Source organism: Nycticebus coucang, chromosome 1, assembly GCF_027406575.1.
Source record: "Nycticebus coucang isolate mNycCou1 chromosome 1, mNycCou1.pri, whole genome shotgun sequence".
Taxonomy (NCBI): Eukaryota; Metazoa; Chordata; class Mammalia; order Primates; family Lorisidae; genus Nycticebus; species Nycticebus coucang.
In genome coordinates this window covers 133235795-133255396 of record NC_069780.1, presented here as the reverse complement: position 1 = coordinate 133255396, position 19602 = coordinate 133235795, and the positions used below count along the sequence as shown (strand labels likewise).

The following is a 19602-nucleotide window of genomic DNA, read 5'->3' as shown; positions in this document are numbered from 1 at the left end:
TTTGTCTCTTGCCTCCAGGGCCCGTGGCAGCTGGAGGGAATGAGAGAGCAAGGAGTCTGGAGGCTGAGTAGGTGGGTGGAGGTGGTGGTGATGTTTGCAAGGGGCTCCAAGTAGTGGTGTGGCAGAGAAGACAGGTAATTTAGCCAAGAAAGGACCGAGCAGGCTGCAAAGGCTTGTTGGACACATGGTGGCAGGACTTTGTGTAGGTGGTAGGGCTGAGTATGAGACAGTGCCCCAAAGTAAGGGGGACGAAGGTCCTATAAGACACTTTTAAGAGCAAGAGCTCCAGAGCAAATCAATTCAGGAAACGCTGAATGTTCAACTGTTTCCCACTTCTGGCTACTACCACTGTCTTTAGCTCTTTGGAGGCTCTATCTGAGAAGTCTGCAGTTCAGCTTATTTAATATTTTTTTATCCTTCATATTTGAGCTAAAATGTCAGTTCTTTCAGGCAAGTCTTTCTGACCTCCCAGAGGTCAACTCTCCCGCACTCCCTTGCTTTCACAGCTCTCTACTTTTCCTCCAAAAGACTTATCACAATTTGCATACTGTATTATGTGACTTTAGAAAAACTAATATTTGCTTACCTCACTAGATTGGAAGGTTCCGGAGAATGAACTTTGTTAACCACTAAATCAGTGGCATTCTGGAAAGGGCTTGGCCAACAGCAGGTGCTCAGCATATAGTTCCAGAATGAATGAAGGGGGAGAGCTGATTGCTGGTGAGCTGGTGTGCTTTTCAACCTGGGAATGACAAGGCTGAGCACACTGTGATGGGCAATTTGTTTGAGAGATCATCAGGAAATATCTGCTAAAATGAGTTCCTTTTCAATTTGAATGATAAGCCAGAATCTTTTGGATTTGAAATTTTCCTTTCTCTCTGCAGCCCATGGAGCCCCCCCTTCATTTAGCTGCTATCAACAACCATATCACAGTTGTAAATAGTTTATTAAGTGCCCAGCATGATACTGACATCTAAATCAGGTAAGCCAAGCAAACCAGAACCTCAGAGTCTATTTTATGTTTCAACATAGTGTGTGTTTATGGGGAGTTTTGATCAAGTTCAAGGTACCCTAAATTTTGGGGGTGGGGAGACATGGTCATTCTTTTCATCTTTTCTTCTGTAACTCTCACCCCACCTCCAGGCCCCCACGAGCACCATTTGTTTTTTCTCAGAAGGAAACTGGGGTTCAGCCCGTGCAAGATTAAATCCTCATTTAGCAGGCCCAGCCAACAGTTTGATAAACAGTAGCTCAGAGGTAAATTGCCACAGGCTCTTTAATCAAAAGCCACTCCCCAGGTGTGAAATGTTGTAGTTGGCAGGGATCCCTTCTCCACAAGAAGGAAGCTTGCTTTGTTTCTGTATTAGAGACAGTAAATGTGTCTTCCCTTTGCCCAAAGGCAAAAGAGACCTCTTGGAATTTAAAAGAAAAAATGCTATTCTTAGTAAAGCATCACAAGAAAGGAGAAGCATGAATCCTATGTACTCAATTTTGATATGAGGACAATTAATGACAATTAAGGTTATGAGGGGGGGAAAGCAGAAAGAGGGAGGGAGGGGGGTGGAGCCTTGGTATGTGTCACACTTTATGGGGGCAAGACATGATTGCAAGAGGGACTTTACCTAACAATTGCAATCAGTGTAACCTGGCTTATTGTACCCTCAATGAATCCCCAACAATAAAAAAAAAAAAAAAAATGCTGCTGCCAAGTTCAATCAACTGGAGCAGAACCCAATGCCCATAAAGGCAATCCATCCACCAGGGCCTGGAGAGGGGAGTGCTGAGAGCAGGCACTGCATGAACCGGCCTGCTTTCTGGGCCGAGCTGCCCTCTTCCAGGGGGCCATGGGGAGGGTGAAGAGGAGCCAAATGAGACCTAATGGATGCCTCTTCACAAGAAAGCCTCAGTGGTGCCCCTCCAAGGTAGGGAAACACGGCAGGGCAGTCGGCACACCTGCCCTAACCCACTCTGTGGCCCTCAGTGAGACCAGAGTGCTTCCTCAGTGAGACCAGAGCATTGACTCAGATCTCTGCGGTCTCCCCTAACTCCAAACTCTGAGTTAATGTTTGCTCTGAGCTGAGTAAAGACTTAAGTGCACTTCTGTTCCCCCTGCCTGCTTTTACTATCCCAAAAGGTTTTTATGGGAGATGGGAACATCTTGTTATTACATATACTTATGTGTTCAATTATGTTAAAGCCCCAAATCTTTCCTAATGGGCAAAATCTTTGCTAAATCCACAGAGCCTTATGCTCACACGTGAGTTTGGTTTCAATGGAAGTGGCCAGATGTGTGTTTTAGGCTTGCTATCCCTTTACAGAAATAAGACTTTATCATTCATTCATTTTCTTTGCCAGGACAAGAATATACACACAAAATTAAAATATCATATTTTAAACATTAAATATTTATTCAAAATAAGAAAATTAAATAATCTTAAAAAAACTTAAATGTGTTTGTGGTCCTCAGCAGAGAAAGAGACTCTTGCTACTGAGTCTGCATTTCCTGCTTTTTAGCCTAGTAGGGGAATTGCCAAATGGGTATTGTTGGCCCTTGTCGCACTACGCCTGTGTCTCTGTTCCACAGTGGCACAGACTTTTGTCAGGTTGTTAGTGTAAGTGTGACATGTTGGGTGTTGTGCTTCCAGAGGGCATGCTGCCAGGAAAAGGAGGGTGCATAATAAATGCTTTTGGGGGCTGGGCATGGTGGCTCACACCATGGCACTCTGGAAGGCTGAGGCAGATGGATTGCTTGAGCTTAGGAGCTGGAGACTGGCCTGAGCAAGACCCCCATCTCTACTAAAAAAAGAAAAACTAGCATGGTGTTGTGGTGGGTAACTATAATCCCAGCTACTCAGGAGGCTGAAGCAAGAGGATTGCTCAAGCCCAAGAGTTTGAGGTTGCTGTGGGCTGTGATGCCAGGCACTCTACTGAGGGCGACACAGTAAGAATCTGTCTCAAAAAGATTAAAACAACAACAACAACAACAACAAAAACCACCAAATGCTTTTTGGCAATAATCACATGGATGCCCCCGAGCAGGTTGGCCCTAGTAGGAAGAATCCTGAGCAACGTGCCCTCGTCCAGCTGCGTGTGTGACCCTGGGAAGTTGCCTATCCTTTCTGGTTAGGGATTGGGCTAGATTATATCTAATGTTCCTTTCTGCCCCAATGTCATCACATCAGCATTTCTTTTGGTAGGAGGTTAACGTGACTGATTTTCTTGTGATTTCACAATTTCTTTTGAAATACTATCATCCTCTTGATGGGAAAATGATTACTCCAAAAGAGAAATTAAAGTCTTGAAGTCCTTTGTACATTATAATGTAGAAAATACTGAAAACAGGAAAGCATCAAGAAGGCAATAAAAATAAACTCTAATCCCTCCATGTAGACAACACCATTAACATTACTGATGTTTGGTCTTTCCTTCTTTATATGTCTTTTTAAATTAAATCGAGCTCACTAAATATCATGTGGTTGTTTCCTAAGGTTTTTAATGTTATAAACATGTTTTCATTTTAAAAAATAATCTTTGAAATAATTTCATTATAGCAAAATATAACAAAACCTACCATTTTAACTGTACAGTTTGGTGTCATAAATCCTTATATTCCCACTGTTGTATAACCATTACCACCATCCACCTCCAGATATTTTTTCATCTTCCTAAACTGGAACTCCATACCCTTAATCACTAACTCCTCCTTCTCCCCACCCCCAAGCTGTGGTAACTACGTTTCTACTTTCTCTCTCTTTTAATGAGACAATCTCACTCTGTTGCCCAGGCTAAAATGCAGTGGCGTCTTCATAGCTCACTTCAAACTCAAACTCCTGGTCTCAAGTGATCCTCCTGCCTCAGCCTCCCAAAGTGCTGGAATTATAGATATGAATTTGACTACTCTAGGTACCTCATATTAAAATCACTTTCAAAAAATTATTTTGAATGTTTGCCTACTATTTCTTTTCTTTCTTTTTTCTCAAGCTGTCACCCTGGGTAGAGTGCTATGGCATGATAGCTCACAGCAACCCCAAACTCTTGGGCTTAAGCAATTCTCTTTCCTCAGCCTCCCAAGTAGCTGGGAATACAGGCTCCCTCCACAAGGCCAAGCTATTTTTTGGTTGTAGTTGTCATTGTTTGGCAGGCCCGGGCTGGATTGAACCCGCCAGCTCCCGTGTACGTGGCTGGTGCCCTAGCCGCTGAGCTACAGGCGCCGAGCCAGTTGCCTACTACTTCAATATAGAAATGTACCAAACTTTGTAGAACAAATCTCCTTTAAAACATGAAACTTCTTTTTAGTTTTTCACTATTGTAAATAATACTGCAATGTCTTTTCCCTTATCTGTTTAAATATATATGAGCTTATCCACTTTCCTTTAAGCCTGTTATAGGACACTCTGCTTTGTTTTGTCGTTTTGCCATTCAAGTTTTATTTTTCTCCCTCGTTAATGTGCTTCAATTATTTTTTAAATTTCTCATGGCAGAGACAGCAAACCCCTCTGCATAGAGCTGCTGATCTTGGAAACGTAGAACTGGTGGAAACCCTGCTGAAGGCAGGCTGTGACTTGAAGGTTGTCAATAAGGTAGCTGTGTGGACTTTGGTTTGTTCCACTGAGAAGATGGCTAAGCCCTCCCTGTCGGCGGTCAGCCTTGAGCAGCTGCACAAACTGCACAAAGCCTCGCGTTGTCACAGTCAGTAAAACATTCCAGTTTGGGTTGAGATATGTCAGTAAGAATTTTTACTCTAACGAAAAAATGTGTTTTTACAATTCAATTTATTTATTAAAATTTTGAAAAGATGAGAGAGGGAAGGAGAGAGGGGGGTGGGGCCTTGGTGTGTACCACACCTTCTGGGGGCAAGACATGATTGCAAGAGGGACTTTACCTACCAAATGCAATCAGTGTAACCTGGCTTATTGTACCCTCAATGAATCCCCAACAATAAAAAAAAAATAAAAAATTAAAAATTAAAAAAAAATTTTGAAAAGATGATGTATTCACATTGTCCAAAAATTTAAAAATACAACCAGTTAAGGGTTTTACAGTCAGAATTTCCCACCCACTCCCGTTCCTACTTGCCTGGTTACCACACTACACTGGCCATATGTATCCATGATTATAAATTTCTTCTGTTCCTTCCAGAGTTTCTGCATGTATGTAGAAGCAAACATAAATACATTGTAGTCTTATTCCATTCCTGTGCCTTTTCTAGACCAGTGTTTTTCAACCTTTTTTATTTCATGGCACACTTGAACCTGTAAATTTCCACTGCACACTTAAATTATATTATATATTAGAGAAATGCAAATCAAAACATCCCTGAGATATCATCTAACCCCAGAGAGAATGGCCCACATCACAAAATCTCAAAACTGCAGATGCTGGCGTGGATGTGGAGAGAAGGGAACACTTTTACACTGCTGGTGGGACTGCAAACTAGTACAACCTTTCTGGAAGGAAGTATGGAGAAACCTCAAAGCACTCAAGCTAGACCTCCCATTTGATCCTGCAATCCCATTACTGGGCATCTACCCGGAAGGAAAAAAATCCTTTTATCATAAGGACACTTGTACTAGACTGTTTATTGCAGCTCAATTTACAATCGCCAAAATGTGGAAACAGCCTAAATGCCCACCAACCCAGGAATGGATTAACAAGCTGTGGTATATGTATACCATGGAATACTATTCAGCCATTAAAAAAAATGGAGACTTTACATCCTTCGTATTAACCTGGATGGAAGTGGAAGACATTATTCTTAGTAAAGCATCACAAGAATGGAGAAGCATGAATCCTATGTACTCAATCTTGATATGAGGACAATTAATGACAATTAAGGTTATGGGGGGGGAAGCAGAAAGAGAGAGGGAGGGAGGGGGGTGGGGCCTTAGTGTGTGTCACACTTTATGGGGGCAAGACATGATTGCAAGAGGGACTTTACCTAACAATTGCAATCAGTGTAACTGGCTTATTGTACCCTCAATGAATCCCAACAATAAAAAAAAAGAAAAAAAAAAAAAAATGAAAAGACTATATGACCCACCAAAAAAAAAAAAAAAAAAAAAAAAGAGTAAAAATAGAATATACTTATTGTGCTTTGAATGTCTTTTGAAAATAATTTAATTAATGATCTTTAAAAATGGGCGGCGCCTGCGGCTCAGTCGGTAGGGCGCCAGCCCCATATACCGAGGGTGGCGGGTTCAAACCCGGCCCCGGCCAAACTGCAACCAAAAAATAGCCGGGCGTTGTGGCGGGCGCCTGTAGTCCCAGCTACTCGGGAGGCTGAGGCAAGAGAATCGCTGAAGCCCAGGAGTTGGAGGTTGCTGTGAGCTGTGTGAGGCCACGGCACTCTACCGAGGGCCATAAAGTGAGACTCTGTCTCTACAAAAAAAAAAAAAAGAAAGAAAAAAAAATGTTCGCAGCACACCTAAGATGCTCGCACGGCACACCAGTGTTTCAAAGTGCATCGGTTGAAAATCACTGTTTTGGACACTGATGGCATCCTTCTATGCAATATACTATTTTGCAGTTAGGTTTTTTCCCCCTTAACATTATAAAGTGGCAATTTTTCCATATCAGTACATGGACAGGTTTTTTCATTCATTTCTTTCACAGCTGCATAGTAGACCATTGTATAAACATATCATAATTTGTTCAACTAGTCCTCAACTGACAGACATGTAAGTTGTTCCTAAATTTTTGCTATTATAAACTGACCTGCAATGAATAAACTTACATGTATCTAAACTGTCTTTCTTTAATCAAGAAATTTTAATTATAGTAAAATACCACCTAAAATGTACCATCTTAACCATTATTTATTTATTTATTTTTTTTTTTTTTGTAGAGACAGAGTCTCACTGTACCGCCCTCGGGTAGAGTGCCCTGGCGTCACATGGCTCACAGCAACCTCCAACTCTTGGGCTTACGCGATTGTCCTGCCTCAGCCTCCCGAGCAGCTGGGACTACAGGTGTCCACCACAACGCCCGGCTATTTTTTTGTTGCAGTTTGGCCGGGGCTGGGTTTGAACCCGCCACCCTCGGCATATGGGGCCGGCACCCTACTCACTGAGCCACAGGTGCCGCCCATCTTAACCATTTTTAAGTATATAGTTCACTAGTGTTAAGACATCCACATTATTATTCAATCCATCTCCCAAACTTTCACCTTGCAAAAGTGAAATTTTGTACTTATTAAATAAGTCTCCACTTCTTCCTTCCCCCAGTCCCTGGCAACTACTCTTCTGCTTTCCTCTGTGTCTATGAATTTGACTATGCTAAGTACTTCATGTAAGTGGAATCATACAGTATTTGCTTTTTGTGACTGGCTTATTTTACTAGCATAACATCTTCAAGGCTCATCCATGTTGTATAGCATGCAGCATCAGAATTTTACTCCTTTTTTTTTTTTTTTTTTAAAGATAGAGTCTCACTATGTTGCCCTCGGTAGAGCGCCATGGTGTCACTGCTCACAGCAACGTCAAGCTCTTGGGCTTAATCTCTTGCCTCAGCCTCCCGTGAGTAGCTGGGACTACAGGTGCCCACCACAATACCTGGCTATTGTTGCAGTTGTCATTGTTGTTTATTAGGGCCTGGCCGGGTTCAAACCCACCAGCCTGGGTGCATGTGGCTAACGCCATAACCACTGTGATACAGGCGCTGAGCCAGAATCTTATTCCTTTTTAAGGCTGAATACCTTTCTATTGTTTTTAATTTTGTTTATTCACTCATCTGTCTATGGACATTTGGGTTGCTTCCACCTTTTGGTTGTTGTAAACTTGTTTTCAAAGAAAGGCAATTTTGTGTGTTGCAAGTGGTGTGGTAATGCAGGCTGAGCCATCAGAGGATTTTAGAGAGCATGCGAGGTTCTAGCTTTTCTGAAAGGTGTAGAAGGAGGCTCCTGGGGGACAGCCCTGTCAGGCACTCACGTCTCTATGAGGTGAACAGAATTACTCATTTTCAAGAAAAGATCAGAGAGATTTGGATGACATCGGGTCACATACATAGTAAGAGGCGGAGTTGGCTTTGAACCCAAGAGTGACTTCTCTGTTATCCAGCACTTTCTGACAACCGTTGGCACAGAGGACTGCCCCCAGAACTTGCAGTTTTCCTGTCCTTGTCTTGGCTCCCAGGCCAGCACCTCCCTAATTCACGGCACAAGCCCAAGGCCACTCTCTTCTAGTCCAGAATCATGCATCTATATGTGTAGGATCTAAAGTCGTGATAGGTTATTTTATTTTTCTATGTGCGTCAGTTTCTAAAATTGACTCTTTTCCCCCTAATCCTAAGAGTAATACAAGCTCACTGTGTATGGTTTGGAAAACAGAAAAGCATAAAGAAGGAAAACACGGCCACCCACAGTGCCATCACTTGGGCGGAATCCCACCCTTTCACCAGTTGTGCCTGGGGAACTTGGGTAACATTTAGTGCTAGTCTTTCCCCTGTGCTTTCCTTTTATAATTTATTCTGCTTTGTCATTAATACTTAACACCTCCAAGGCAATTTTGTGAGCAGAGAATCTATAGCATTGGACAAGCTTTTGTGTTGGGGACCCTGATACTAGTGGATTAGACATAGCAACCACTTGATTTTGTTTTCAGAACAAAAGCCCACAGTTTACTAGGCCTCCCAATGTGATGTTTCCAGATTTTCCTTCTTTGTTTTCGAGGTCTGGCACATAGTTGGCACCCAATACATATTTAATTAATGAATAAAAACTACCTTTTCTGGGTGGTGCCTGTGGCTCAGTGGGCAGGGCACCGGCCCCATATACCGAGGGTGGCGGGTTCAAACCCAGCCCCGGCCAAACTGCAACAAAAAAATAGCTGGGCATTGGCGGGTGCCTGTAATTCCAGCTATTCTGGAGGCTGAGGCAAGGGAATCGCCTAAACCCAAGAGCTGGAGGTTGCTGTGAGCTGTGTGACGCCACGGTGCTAATCTAAGTGTTTCTTTCTTTTTTTTTTTTTATTAAATCATAGCTGTGTACATTGATATATTCATGGGGCATCATTCACCAGCTTCACAGACGTTTACCAAGTTTCACATAATCTAAGTGTTTCTAAGACCTCACTAGGGTCTGGATAGGAAGAAAAGAAAAAAAAACAACCCCAAGGTTTGGTGTAAGTTTTGCTTTCCCAGAAGCCTGTCCTCTCAGCCTGAGGCATCACAAAGCTCCCGGAGGGCCTTCTGCCCACCCTGCCCCAGGCTCCCCTACTCTCCAAGGGCAGAAGTGCTTGCACTTGCCCTCCAGCCTACATTCCCTGAGAAGATTTTCTCATGAGCTTGAAAACTCTGCCTCTCAGACTACTGCTTTCCCAGAATAGGCTAATTATGGTGATTCAATTGGCTTTAAAGCCAGAATTTAGACAGCATACAATTAAAGGCTTGCTAAATGCCCGAAAAATGCAGTTCTTCCTAATTTCATTACTGTCTCTTTTGATTAGAGGCTGGTTACTTTCATGCCTAATTTTTCAGCTCACCTGGGTCTTAGTGCCTAGACTTAGAACAGAATCATTTGTGTTGGTGGGAATTGCACTTGTTGTACATATCTAGCCATGTAAGAGAATTCTTGGGGTACGGTTTCTGAATCCATAGGGTAGATTCAGAAAGGTTCTGAAATTCAGAAAGGTAGATTCAGAAAAGTTCCTAAGGTTGGAACATCTCTGGGGGTTATTTCTGACCATTAATTTTGATTATTTTCAGGGTCCCTGCACAAATTCTGCATGGGTCATTTGAAAAGCAGATGAAAACCACCAACCTATGCTCAGGGAAGAATGCTTAGATGTAGAAATTGTGCACTGAATGAAGTCTAAGGATGCTGCTTGCAAGGCTGTGTGCCTGCATTTGCACCCAATGCATCTTGAGAAAAGTTCACCTTCTCATAATCTCTGTAAGACACCATATGGGCTCCAGGTAGCTCCTTGCCAAAATTATGTCCAGAACAGCCCTCATCGCTCATTCCATTTGATTAAGATTTGAACCCCTCACCCTTGGTTAGAGGTAGTGTGGTATAATAGAAAAAAAAACTTGGTAGGAGTCAAGTGAGCTGAATTCTAGGCTATGAATTACTAGTGTTGTAATTATTGATATTGTTCTTAATAAGATCCATCCCTTTTCTGCCTTATTACTCTACCCTCCACAAAGCATCTCTCACTTCCTGATCTGAAGTGGCTGTTAAAACTGCCGTCACATCGGCATTCCACTCAGGAGGAGGAAGGAAGGAAAATGCAGTTCACCCTTCTCTTTAAAAATACTTTCCAGAGTTGCATGTTCCATTTACACACCATTGGCCAGAACTTAGACTGTGTGCTTGACAGCGAGGGAGGCTGGGACACACTCAGGTGGCACATGTTCTAGGGCCTTATGTACATTCTCACATGTACCCCTCACCATCTACCGCGGGGCAGTTATTAAGACCACAGAAGCAGCTGGCACTGTGGCTTGTACATGCCTGTAATCCTAGCACTCTGGGAGGATGAGGTGGGTGGAGTGTCTGCGCTCGGGAGTTGGAGACCAGCCTGAGAAGAGCAAGACCCTGTCTCTACCAAAAATAGAAAAAAAATTAGCTGGATGTTGTGGCAGCTAATAACTGTATTCACCAGAGTAGTGAGTAGTAGTCACTACTGACAGTGAGTAGTCTCAGCTACTCAAGAGGCTAAGGCAGGAAGATCTCTTGAGCCCAAGAGTCTAAGCTGTGAGCTATGACACCATAGCACTCTACCCAGGGCAATGGAGTGAGACTCTGTTTCAAAAAAAAAAAAAAATACCCAAAGAAGCCAGGACTGGCCCTAATTTACTCAGCAAGAAGGATGGATATGCGTGTGTGTGTGTGTGTGTGTGTGTGGTAACATTAGGATTTGAGCCCAGGCCCTGTGTTCTAAAGCTACAGTTTCTAACCACTAGATTGTATCACCTAATAGTTTCTTTAACTTTCAGCAAGGAAAGACTGCCCTGACCGTGGGCTCCAGGAGCAACCACAGCCTTGTCGTGGACATGCTCATTAAAGCGGAGAGGTACTACGCCTCGAAAGAGGTGAGGAAGCCTGACCCCAGCACAGCAAGGGCTCTTCTGGAACCCCTGTCTTCTTATAGGGAATGCAGGGTTTGTGCAATTCTTTCCTTCTGCTCTAATGGGCAGAGCCCTGGTGAATACAGTTACAGGTGTCCCTTCTGTCCTGCACTGCCCCGTTAATGAATGAACAGCTGCCTCTTTCTCCACCGGCACTGCTGAGGGTGCAGAGATTCTCTGGGCCAACAGCCTCGTCTGCAAGCTCTAGCTGGCCTGATGTGCAAGCTCCCAATGGTGGATGCCCTGGCTATGCTCTCTGTCCACAGTCTGGCCATGGGCTATTTCCAGAAGGTCTAATGAGTGGCAAAAAAAACCCTTTTATAGCCCTGCAGTTTTCAATTCTGGCTCTTGTGACAGTCGGTGACAACCTTACTCATCTGAGAACACAAAATTTTTTTTTAAGTCATTATTTTTGCTGTTCTTTCATTTCCTCCAATATCTGCCACTCATGCAGCTTCTCAATTGACTGCCCTCCCCTCCAAGAGTCAAGTGTATGTCCTCGGGCAAGAATGTCATTACCAGACACCACCCTCAACATAAAAGTGAGGTGTTGTTTCCATCCCAGGCTGCATGGTATGGTGGTCCAGTGTGTTAGCTATAGAATTCAGGTCCTGATCACTAAGATGTCAACTCCTAGGAGCTACGAACCTGGACTGCTGCCCACGTGACCAATCCTGGGATATTTCCCTTACATCATTAAAGCAAAAAGCATTTATTTGTCTTCTTTTCTCTCACAATCCTGATTATTAATTGGCTTAGTAGCCTTGATCTATAGGGATACTTTTAAAGGTCACACCATCCTCCTCACAACTTTTCTTGCCTATAAAATAAATTAAAAAACAAAACATTATTTTGCCTGTTTAAAAAAAACTCCAAATTCTGGGCGGCACCTGTGGCTCAGTGAGTAGGGCACCGGCCCCATATACCGAGGGTGGCGGGTTCAAACCCAGCCCCGGCCAAACTGCAACCAAAAAATAGCCGGGTGTTGTGGCGGGCGCCTGTAGTCCCAGCTGCTCCGGAGGCTGAGGCAAGAGAATCGCTTAAGCCCAGGAGTTGGAGGTTGCTGTGAGCTGTGATGCCACTGCACTCTACCCAGGGCAACAGCTTGACGCTCTGTCTCAAAAAAATAAATAAATCTTTGTCGGGCAGCTCCTGTGGCTCAAAGGGGTAGGGCACTGGCCGGAGGTGGTGGGTTCAAGCCCAGCCCTGGCCAAAAAACTGCAAAAAAAAAAAACTCCAACTTTAAAAAAAGAATTTAAATTTTCTGTTTCATCTCCTCCCTTCCTATTTCTATTGTTCCTCAGTCTCCTCCCCTTTCCTCTTCCTCTTTTTCTATCCTCATGCTCATTTTCTCAAATCATCACTGTGTCTTACTAAAGACAAATTTACCAACTTCCACCTTTTCTCTTTCTGTCTGAATTCTTATTTTCGCATTTCCTTTGGAAATGGTTATATTCTTTGGTTCTATTTTTAAGGCCTGGTAGCATGTTTAGATTCTTTTTGCTAGATGAGAATAAATTACTTTTCTACCAAATGAATAAACCCTCTTTCCGTACAAATCTTTAAGATGTTAAGAGTTAGATAAACTTTGAAAACCATATGTTAGACATAAATATAACTGAAGGGGACCCCCAGAAATAGTAAGTGTTGTTAACCCTGTGACAGCAGGGTTCCTGAGGTCTGGGGTGGGAGACAGACTTTTTTTTTTTTTAACATATCCTGTTTTTTAAAATATCCTTAATATATTTTAAATATTTTAAAACATCTTTAATATATTTAATATATCCTGTTTTTTTTAAATATCCCTAATTTTTTTTTTTTTTTGTTTGCCAAATTCATTTATTATTATTTTAAATCCTCTTAGTTCATTAAACAAGTTTATATTCTGGCCTGACATACAATGGGTCCTAATGAAAAGATAGAAGAGGTGATTTGAATTTCCTCTCTTATACTATATTTTGACCCAACCACCCAATCACCCATCATTAAATTCAGTAATTCAGAGACAAATGGGAGCTTCCTAAAAGTTGGATTATGTTATTTTAATTTCCACTAATTCTGGCTCATGTTTCTCCTACAAATAGCCCAGTGCTTTGGCAGATAAACTATTTAATGTTTTTACTGACTTCTGAAAAAGACGTGGGCTTCCCAAGTTCCCTGCCCTTTGCTGTGGAAACCTGAAGAGGACCATCCGGTCAGTCCAAAATGCACAAACATGCACATTTCCCCCCAAAATAAAAATGCTACAACACAAAGACAAGTGTGGGAGCACTTTGTATTCTTCTCTTTACCTCGTGGTGTTTGGGTTTGGATTTCATTGGGTTCATCATTGTTTCGGGAGATGGATGAGGAGGAAAGGATGGCTCCCTAGTTTGCTGACTTTCCCCACCTTCCTTTTGTGGAATTCCCTTATGGAAGGAAGGCTGAGGCCAGGAGTGAGCAGACCTTGCCTTTCATAGTCCCTAGAACATTTATAGGTAGTCCATACCTTCCATTCTAACTTTTGTACTCAAAGTCCAGATCCAAGAGAAAGGTATTGCCCTTCTCCTTGGCTAAGCTTCCCAGGAGGAGCAGAGCTTCCCGGAGGAGGCTGCTGGTGCTGTGAAGGGTGCAGGCGACCCAGCCTGGGTGCTGAGGAGCAAACAACACCACGCTTTTGAAAACTGGGGCCCTATATCCTTTTGATCCATTTCCTGCCCTAGCATTGGCTTACATCTTGTTCAGAATGTCTTTCATTAAAATTCATTTTCATTTAGGTGCAAGATAAAAATAGAAGTCATTATACACAGAAAGAGGGAGGAGACTACATAGGAATCCTAAACCTCCTGGCTGGCCCTGTGTCCTACGTGTCCTTAACTGATTTGCAACCTTCTGTAGAAGAACTCTCTGGAGCCCTGTGGGCACAAGCATGACATGTCTTTCTAGAAAGGCAGGGAGATTTTCCTACAGTTTTTTGGTTTGATTCTGCAGAAAGGACAAATGGAAACCGAAAAAACAGAAAACAAGACACCAGTGTAGATAGAGTGCTGTGGGGCTGAGCCTGGCTGCAGTGTCTCTTCACGCCCTTGGCCACCTCTTCTCCAGCCCACAACCCCTGTCAGGCTTCTAGTTTTCTCTCTTCACACACTTCAGAGAGCAGGACGAATCAAGGGCCCAGCTATGGGGTCTTATTAAGAATATACCCAATCTGGGACCCACCAAGACTTTAATAGGAGAAAATCAAAGACCCGAAATAAGAAAATGAAATATGGGTTCAAAGAAAGGCCATTAAAGATGTGTTTGTTGTCATGACCTTTCCTTCCCTATGGCAACCCCTCCGTTCTTGGTCAGCAGCTCAGGGCACCACACTGCAAAATCCCCCACATATCCTGTGTCAGACAGACAGTACTCCAGCTGTTCATTGCAGACATTTGTCTCCATCTTAGATGACAAAAAAATGGTAGAGGACAGATGAGGTTGAAAACATAGTCTCGGTTACCACCTTACCAGTTATATCTAAAAAATATGTACACTCTGAAATAAGGCAGTAAGTGGAACATGTCTGAAATTATCTGATACAATTATTTTCAACTTAGGAGCATCAAGAAAGTGTCAGGGATGCATCAACAGGTTTTACTCTGACGTTCAAGCAAGATCACAGTCTGGAGACCAGGCACATGCGTACGCTCGTCTGAAACCTGGCTTACCATCAGCTGCAGGCTGGTGAGTGGCAGAGGCTGGCCCATTCATGGACCTTTACGGATGACCAGCTCAGAGCCATTGAGGCACAGTGGTCAGGTGAGTAAAGAGTAGATGATGCGGGCTGGAGGCATTCAGTGTCAGGAACAACAGTCCTTCCTGTTGTGAGATCTAAGGAAGTGGCTGGTGCTCATAATAAGCAGCACACCCCAAGAGCCCTGGGAATGGGGACAGCTGCCTTATGGCCACATGGGTGGTTGGGAGCTTTGTAGTAAAATTAACACTCATGGGAATTGGCAGTAAATTGAAGTTTACAAAGGATGATTACTTTTCTTGAGCCATATCTAAAAGGTGGTATTTAGCGTGAAAAGAAGTTAAGATTCCCAAATGAATGGGCTGTAGGGAGTCAAGGAGTTAATAGTGACAGGTCACTGGGAGGCCAGTCTTGGTTTCTGCTATTCCTTGCGATTGTCCTGGGGTGAATGTGTTTATTCTATAATCATAAGGCTCACTGTTGAGGGTTTCCACTCCAGGAAGAGGAGTCCCTTAAACCAGGTGGCTGAGGGAAGGGGTAGGACATGGCCTTGGGGAAGACTTGGCTGTCCCGTGAGAGGCAGGTGGGATCTCTCTTGTCTAAATGATTCCAAGCAATAGAATCATTTCAGCCAGACTTGAACCTCACGTGATTGGTGAGGTTAGGTCAGCTAGACTCCTTAGCTTTGCTTTTTTATGCTTAGACCAAAACCTAGCAAATATAGGAAGTTTGCTTGGCATTAATCAACTAAATTAACTGTAAAAATATAGAAGCAAATGCTTTTCTTGGCAAAGTTTTCTATTCAGAGCACTCCCTTACATTGATATTGTGAGATGGGAAGGTGTCCCATGCTCGGGGTGATTACTCAGCGTTAATGATTGCTGAGAACTGTAGAAGGCAGGACCGCAGTCCTGTGGGCACATGTTACTTATACCATAGGCAAGAAAATTATGGAACTTTTCTTTGCTAATTCTAAGGATACATTTTTTTTGTAGAGACAGAGTCTCACTTTATGGCCCTCGGTAGAGTGCTGTGGCCTCACACAGCTCACAGCAACCTTCAACTCCTGGGCTTAAGCGATTCTCTTGCTTCAGCCTCCCGAGCAGCTGGGACTACAGGCACCCGCCACAACACCCGGCTATTTTTTGGTTGCAGTTCAGCCGGGGCCGGGTTTGAACCCGCCACCCTCGGTGTATGGGGCTGGCGCCTTACCGACTGAGCCACAGGCGCGGCCCTAAGGATACATTTTTATATGAAGAAATGGAAAATAATGTATTTGAAACATTGACTATTGACTGTTTTCTGAAAATATTTCTTTTTTTGTTAAGATTTTTCCTTTGTTGGGCAGTGCTAGTGGCTCAGTGGGTAGGGTGCCAGCCCCATATACTGAGAGTGGTGGGTTCGAACCCAGCCCCAGCCAAACTGCAATAAAAAAAATAGCCAGATGTTCTGGCAGATTCCTGTAGTCCCAACTACTCAGGAGGCTGAGGCAAGAGAATCGCCTAAGCCAAGGAGTTGGAAGTTGCTGTGAGTTGTGACGTTACAGCACTCTACCAAGGGCAATAAAGTAAGACTCCCTTAAAAAAAAAAAAAAAAAAAGATTTTTCCTTTGTTGCTAATTAGGTGTGTGATGTTCTGTGAAGTCTTTTATAGCCTTCTGGAACTCTCTTTTGATTTTCTTTGTTTTAAAAACAAAGAAATATTTCAAAAATATAGTGTGTCTTCAGAGTACTTGCCAGGGGGATGAGAGGGCTTTTGGAGTGTTTCAGTGGAACCTTTATGAAGTGCCTGGTGCATGTTTATAGCTGTCAGATGAGGGATACATCAGCTGTCAAGTCACACATGTTTGATGGAGTTTATAATCTAGTTGGCATGTTAACAATAACATTCACAATTCCATTCTAATCCAGGGTAAGGCTCCCAGCACTAGGGAGCTTGGGGGGCTTCTGAAGAGAGGAGTGATGGTTGATGATGGTATTTAAGAAAAAACAGTTTGTTAAGAGCAAGGACAAGAGTGTAGTCCCTGCACGCAGTTCCTTCTCCCTGAAGTGCTTGCCCTGGTGGACAGTCCGTCCAGGGACCTTTCTCCCCAGAGGTCTGGCCTTACCTTTCACAGCACCCATCTACTCCTGCACACTCTCCCCAGAGCAAGGGGCCTGTGCTGTGTCAGTAACTGTCAACTCCTGTTGGGAGTGACAGTGGCTTTCTCATCATCTCTCTGGGTTAGGTGTCCGGTATTCAATGAGTAATCCTGACACAGGGATGCAGTCTTCTATCAGAGCACTTTTCTTAAAATTGGAGTGGCAGGGGCGGCGCCTGTGGCTCAGTGAGTAGGGCGCCGGCCCCATATACCGAGGGTGGCGAGTTCGGACCCAGCCCCGGCCAAACTGCAACAAAAAAATAGCCGGGCGTTGCGGCGGGCGCCTGTAGTCCCAGCTGCTCGGGAGGCTGAGGCAGGAGAATCGTGTAAGTCCAAGTTAGAGGTTGCTGTGAGCCGTGTGATGCCACGGCACTCTACCGAGGGCGGTTCAGTGAGACTCTGTCTCTACAAAAAAAAAAAAAAAAAAAAATTGGAGTGGCAGTAAGGTGCATACTTGCCGACGGGAGTGTGGTTCACGGGCCAGCAGCAGCGCCCAGGTGCTTGTCGGCCATGCAGGTTCTCAGCCCGCGCCTCCTGAATCAGAATCTGCATTTTTTTTTTTTTTTTGTAGAGACAGAGTCTCACTTTATGGCCCTCGGTAGAGTGCCGTGGCATCACACAGCTCACAGCAACCTCCAACTCCTGGGCTTAGGCGATTCTCTTGCCTCAGCCTCCCGAGTAGCTGGGACTACAGGCGCCCACCACAACGCCCGGCTATTCAGAATCTGCATTTTAACAAGACGCTTGGGTGGAATTTGCACTGGATCTGAGAAGTGCTGTTCTAAGGTAGCATGGCCCTCACTGAAGGAAAGCTCCACAGTGGTGAAGGTTGTCCAGATTCCAGTACACACACTTCTTGGGTGTGTGCCAACCACCATAGGTGCAGGGCAAGGGCCGGAGGGAATCCACATGGTGGTCACGGCACAGTGAGGGCCACGGGGAGGGTTTGCGTTAGCAGAAGAGGAATGGACGTGCAGCCACAGCCAGACGGAAAGTCTAGTTGGAATGGAGATAATAATAGAAGGAGACCTCATCGGCTCATGGTGTTTCACCTCGGACCTCTTGTGAGGGACTGTGGACTCACTTTTGAACTCCAACGGTCTGGTTGTGTGATCTGGAGCTGACAGCTTCGGCAAACACCGTCACCGGGCTCTGCTCATCTGGCTGCATGGGGCCCTGATGACTCAGGCTGACCCGGCCAAGCACCTGTATGAAGAGCTCGGCCGGGCAGGTTTCCCAGAACTAGCTGGTAAGTGACAGTTTTTACAAACAAAAACCCCTTCTCCCTTAAAGTGGTAGGAACAGTAAACAGAAACACCTCCCGGAGGAGGAGCAGGCCCGCCTCCGTGTTAGCTGTGGCTCACATAGATGGTGGGGCTGTGGAGGGGCTTTCTGCTGTTAGGAGTGACCCGGTCGGTACTGGGCATGCCTCAGCCCAGGTTCCGTGTCATCTCCTGACTGGGCATTTGAAAACGTGAGGGAGTGTTTTTGTTTATGTGTAGGTGGTAGGTGAGGTGGGGCAGGCATGCTAACCCCTCTCATACTTACTGGATTATTCTTCACATCTAAGTCTTGTTTTGCTCAAAATGCCATTTTGACCCTGTTGGGAAACTACTAGTTAATGTATTTGAAAATGTTGCCTCTAGGTTGAGGGAAAAGAGCAGACGAGCTAGTACTTTGCCAGCTGGGGTTATTGTTAAAAATCATCCTGCCAGAATCACTGACAGTCTTTTCAGAGAAGATGCTTTAGGAACTCATCCATAAATTAGGTGGTGTTACGACTGTCATGCGGTAACAGTCATGCAAGCAAGATATAGGGACATTGCCATTACTTTCACTGAAGCAGTTTTACAGGGTGCTGAAAACATGAGTGAATCAGACCATGGATCCGATAGTTTCAAGCAGTGACCGGTGCAAGGAATAGTGCGTAGATGATACCTGCCTTCTATGACATTATGCTAACACTGGAGTTTGCCACTTAGCTTTAAATTTATTCTTTCCTATGAAAGAGCTTCCATGAAAACTCTCAGGGAAGGCTGCCATGCAGTTTGCGGCAGTGGTGAGGGCAAGACTGTGGACTCACTTTTGAACTCCAACAGTCTGGTTGTGTGATCTGGAGCAAGTTTTGTGGCCTCTCTGTACCAGTATTCTCAAATGCAAATGTCTACTTTCAAGGGCTGTGTGGGATTAAATGAGTAATAGTGCCTGTCACCTAGTAAGTGTTTAAAAAATGTTATTAATAATGTTATTCTGTTTTTTCCAGAAAAGATTCATCAATTCAAAAGCAAAACTGACCTAACCTCCAGGAAATGTGCAGTTTCATAAATGCCTAAAGAAATTGTATTTAAGTGCTTTTCCATTCATTATTAAGTTATTTTGATGCCATAAATTTCTTCTAGTAGTATCGGTTTTCCTTTCAACGATGAAGATGGTGGTGACAGGATCCTCTTGCAAAACAATACTACTATGTATTATACTTTCCAAACACAGAAAAGTCAAATAGTCTTTTTGGTTTTTGCTTAAGACCAGTTGTATATGACTTTCCCATTTCTGTCATTAGATGCAATGTAATAGCATAATCTATTCATACAAGGGTTTTGTACACCATGTTTTTTTTTATGGTTTCCCACTTTCTTTTTTTCTTTTCTTTTCTTTTTTTTTTTTTAATGTTGGGGATTCATTGAGG

The 19602-nt window shown here is 43.8% G+C and overlaps 1 protein-coding gene across 1 annotated transcript in view; it reads left to right on the top strand.

Moving 5' to 3' along the window:
• Window positions 1-19241, top strand: part of ANKDD1B (ankyrin repeat and death domain containing 1B) — a 60773-nt gene extending 41532 nt beyond the window's left edge. The window contains 7 exon segments of the mRNA XM_053598568.1: window positions 885-972; window positions 4462-4580; window positions 10933-11028; window positions 14640-14841; window positions 17745-17747; window positions 18037-18165; window positions 19180-19241. Of these exon segments, the coding sequence (XP_053454543.1) occupies window positions 885-972; window positions 4462-4580; window positions 10933-11028; window positions 14640-14841; window positions 17745-17747; window positions 18037-18165; window positions 19180-19241 (699 nt within the window).
• The last annotated feature ends 361 nt before the right edge of the window (window positions 19242-19602 follow it).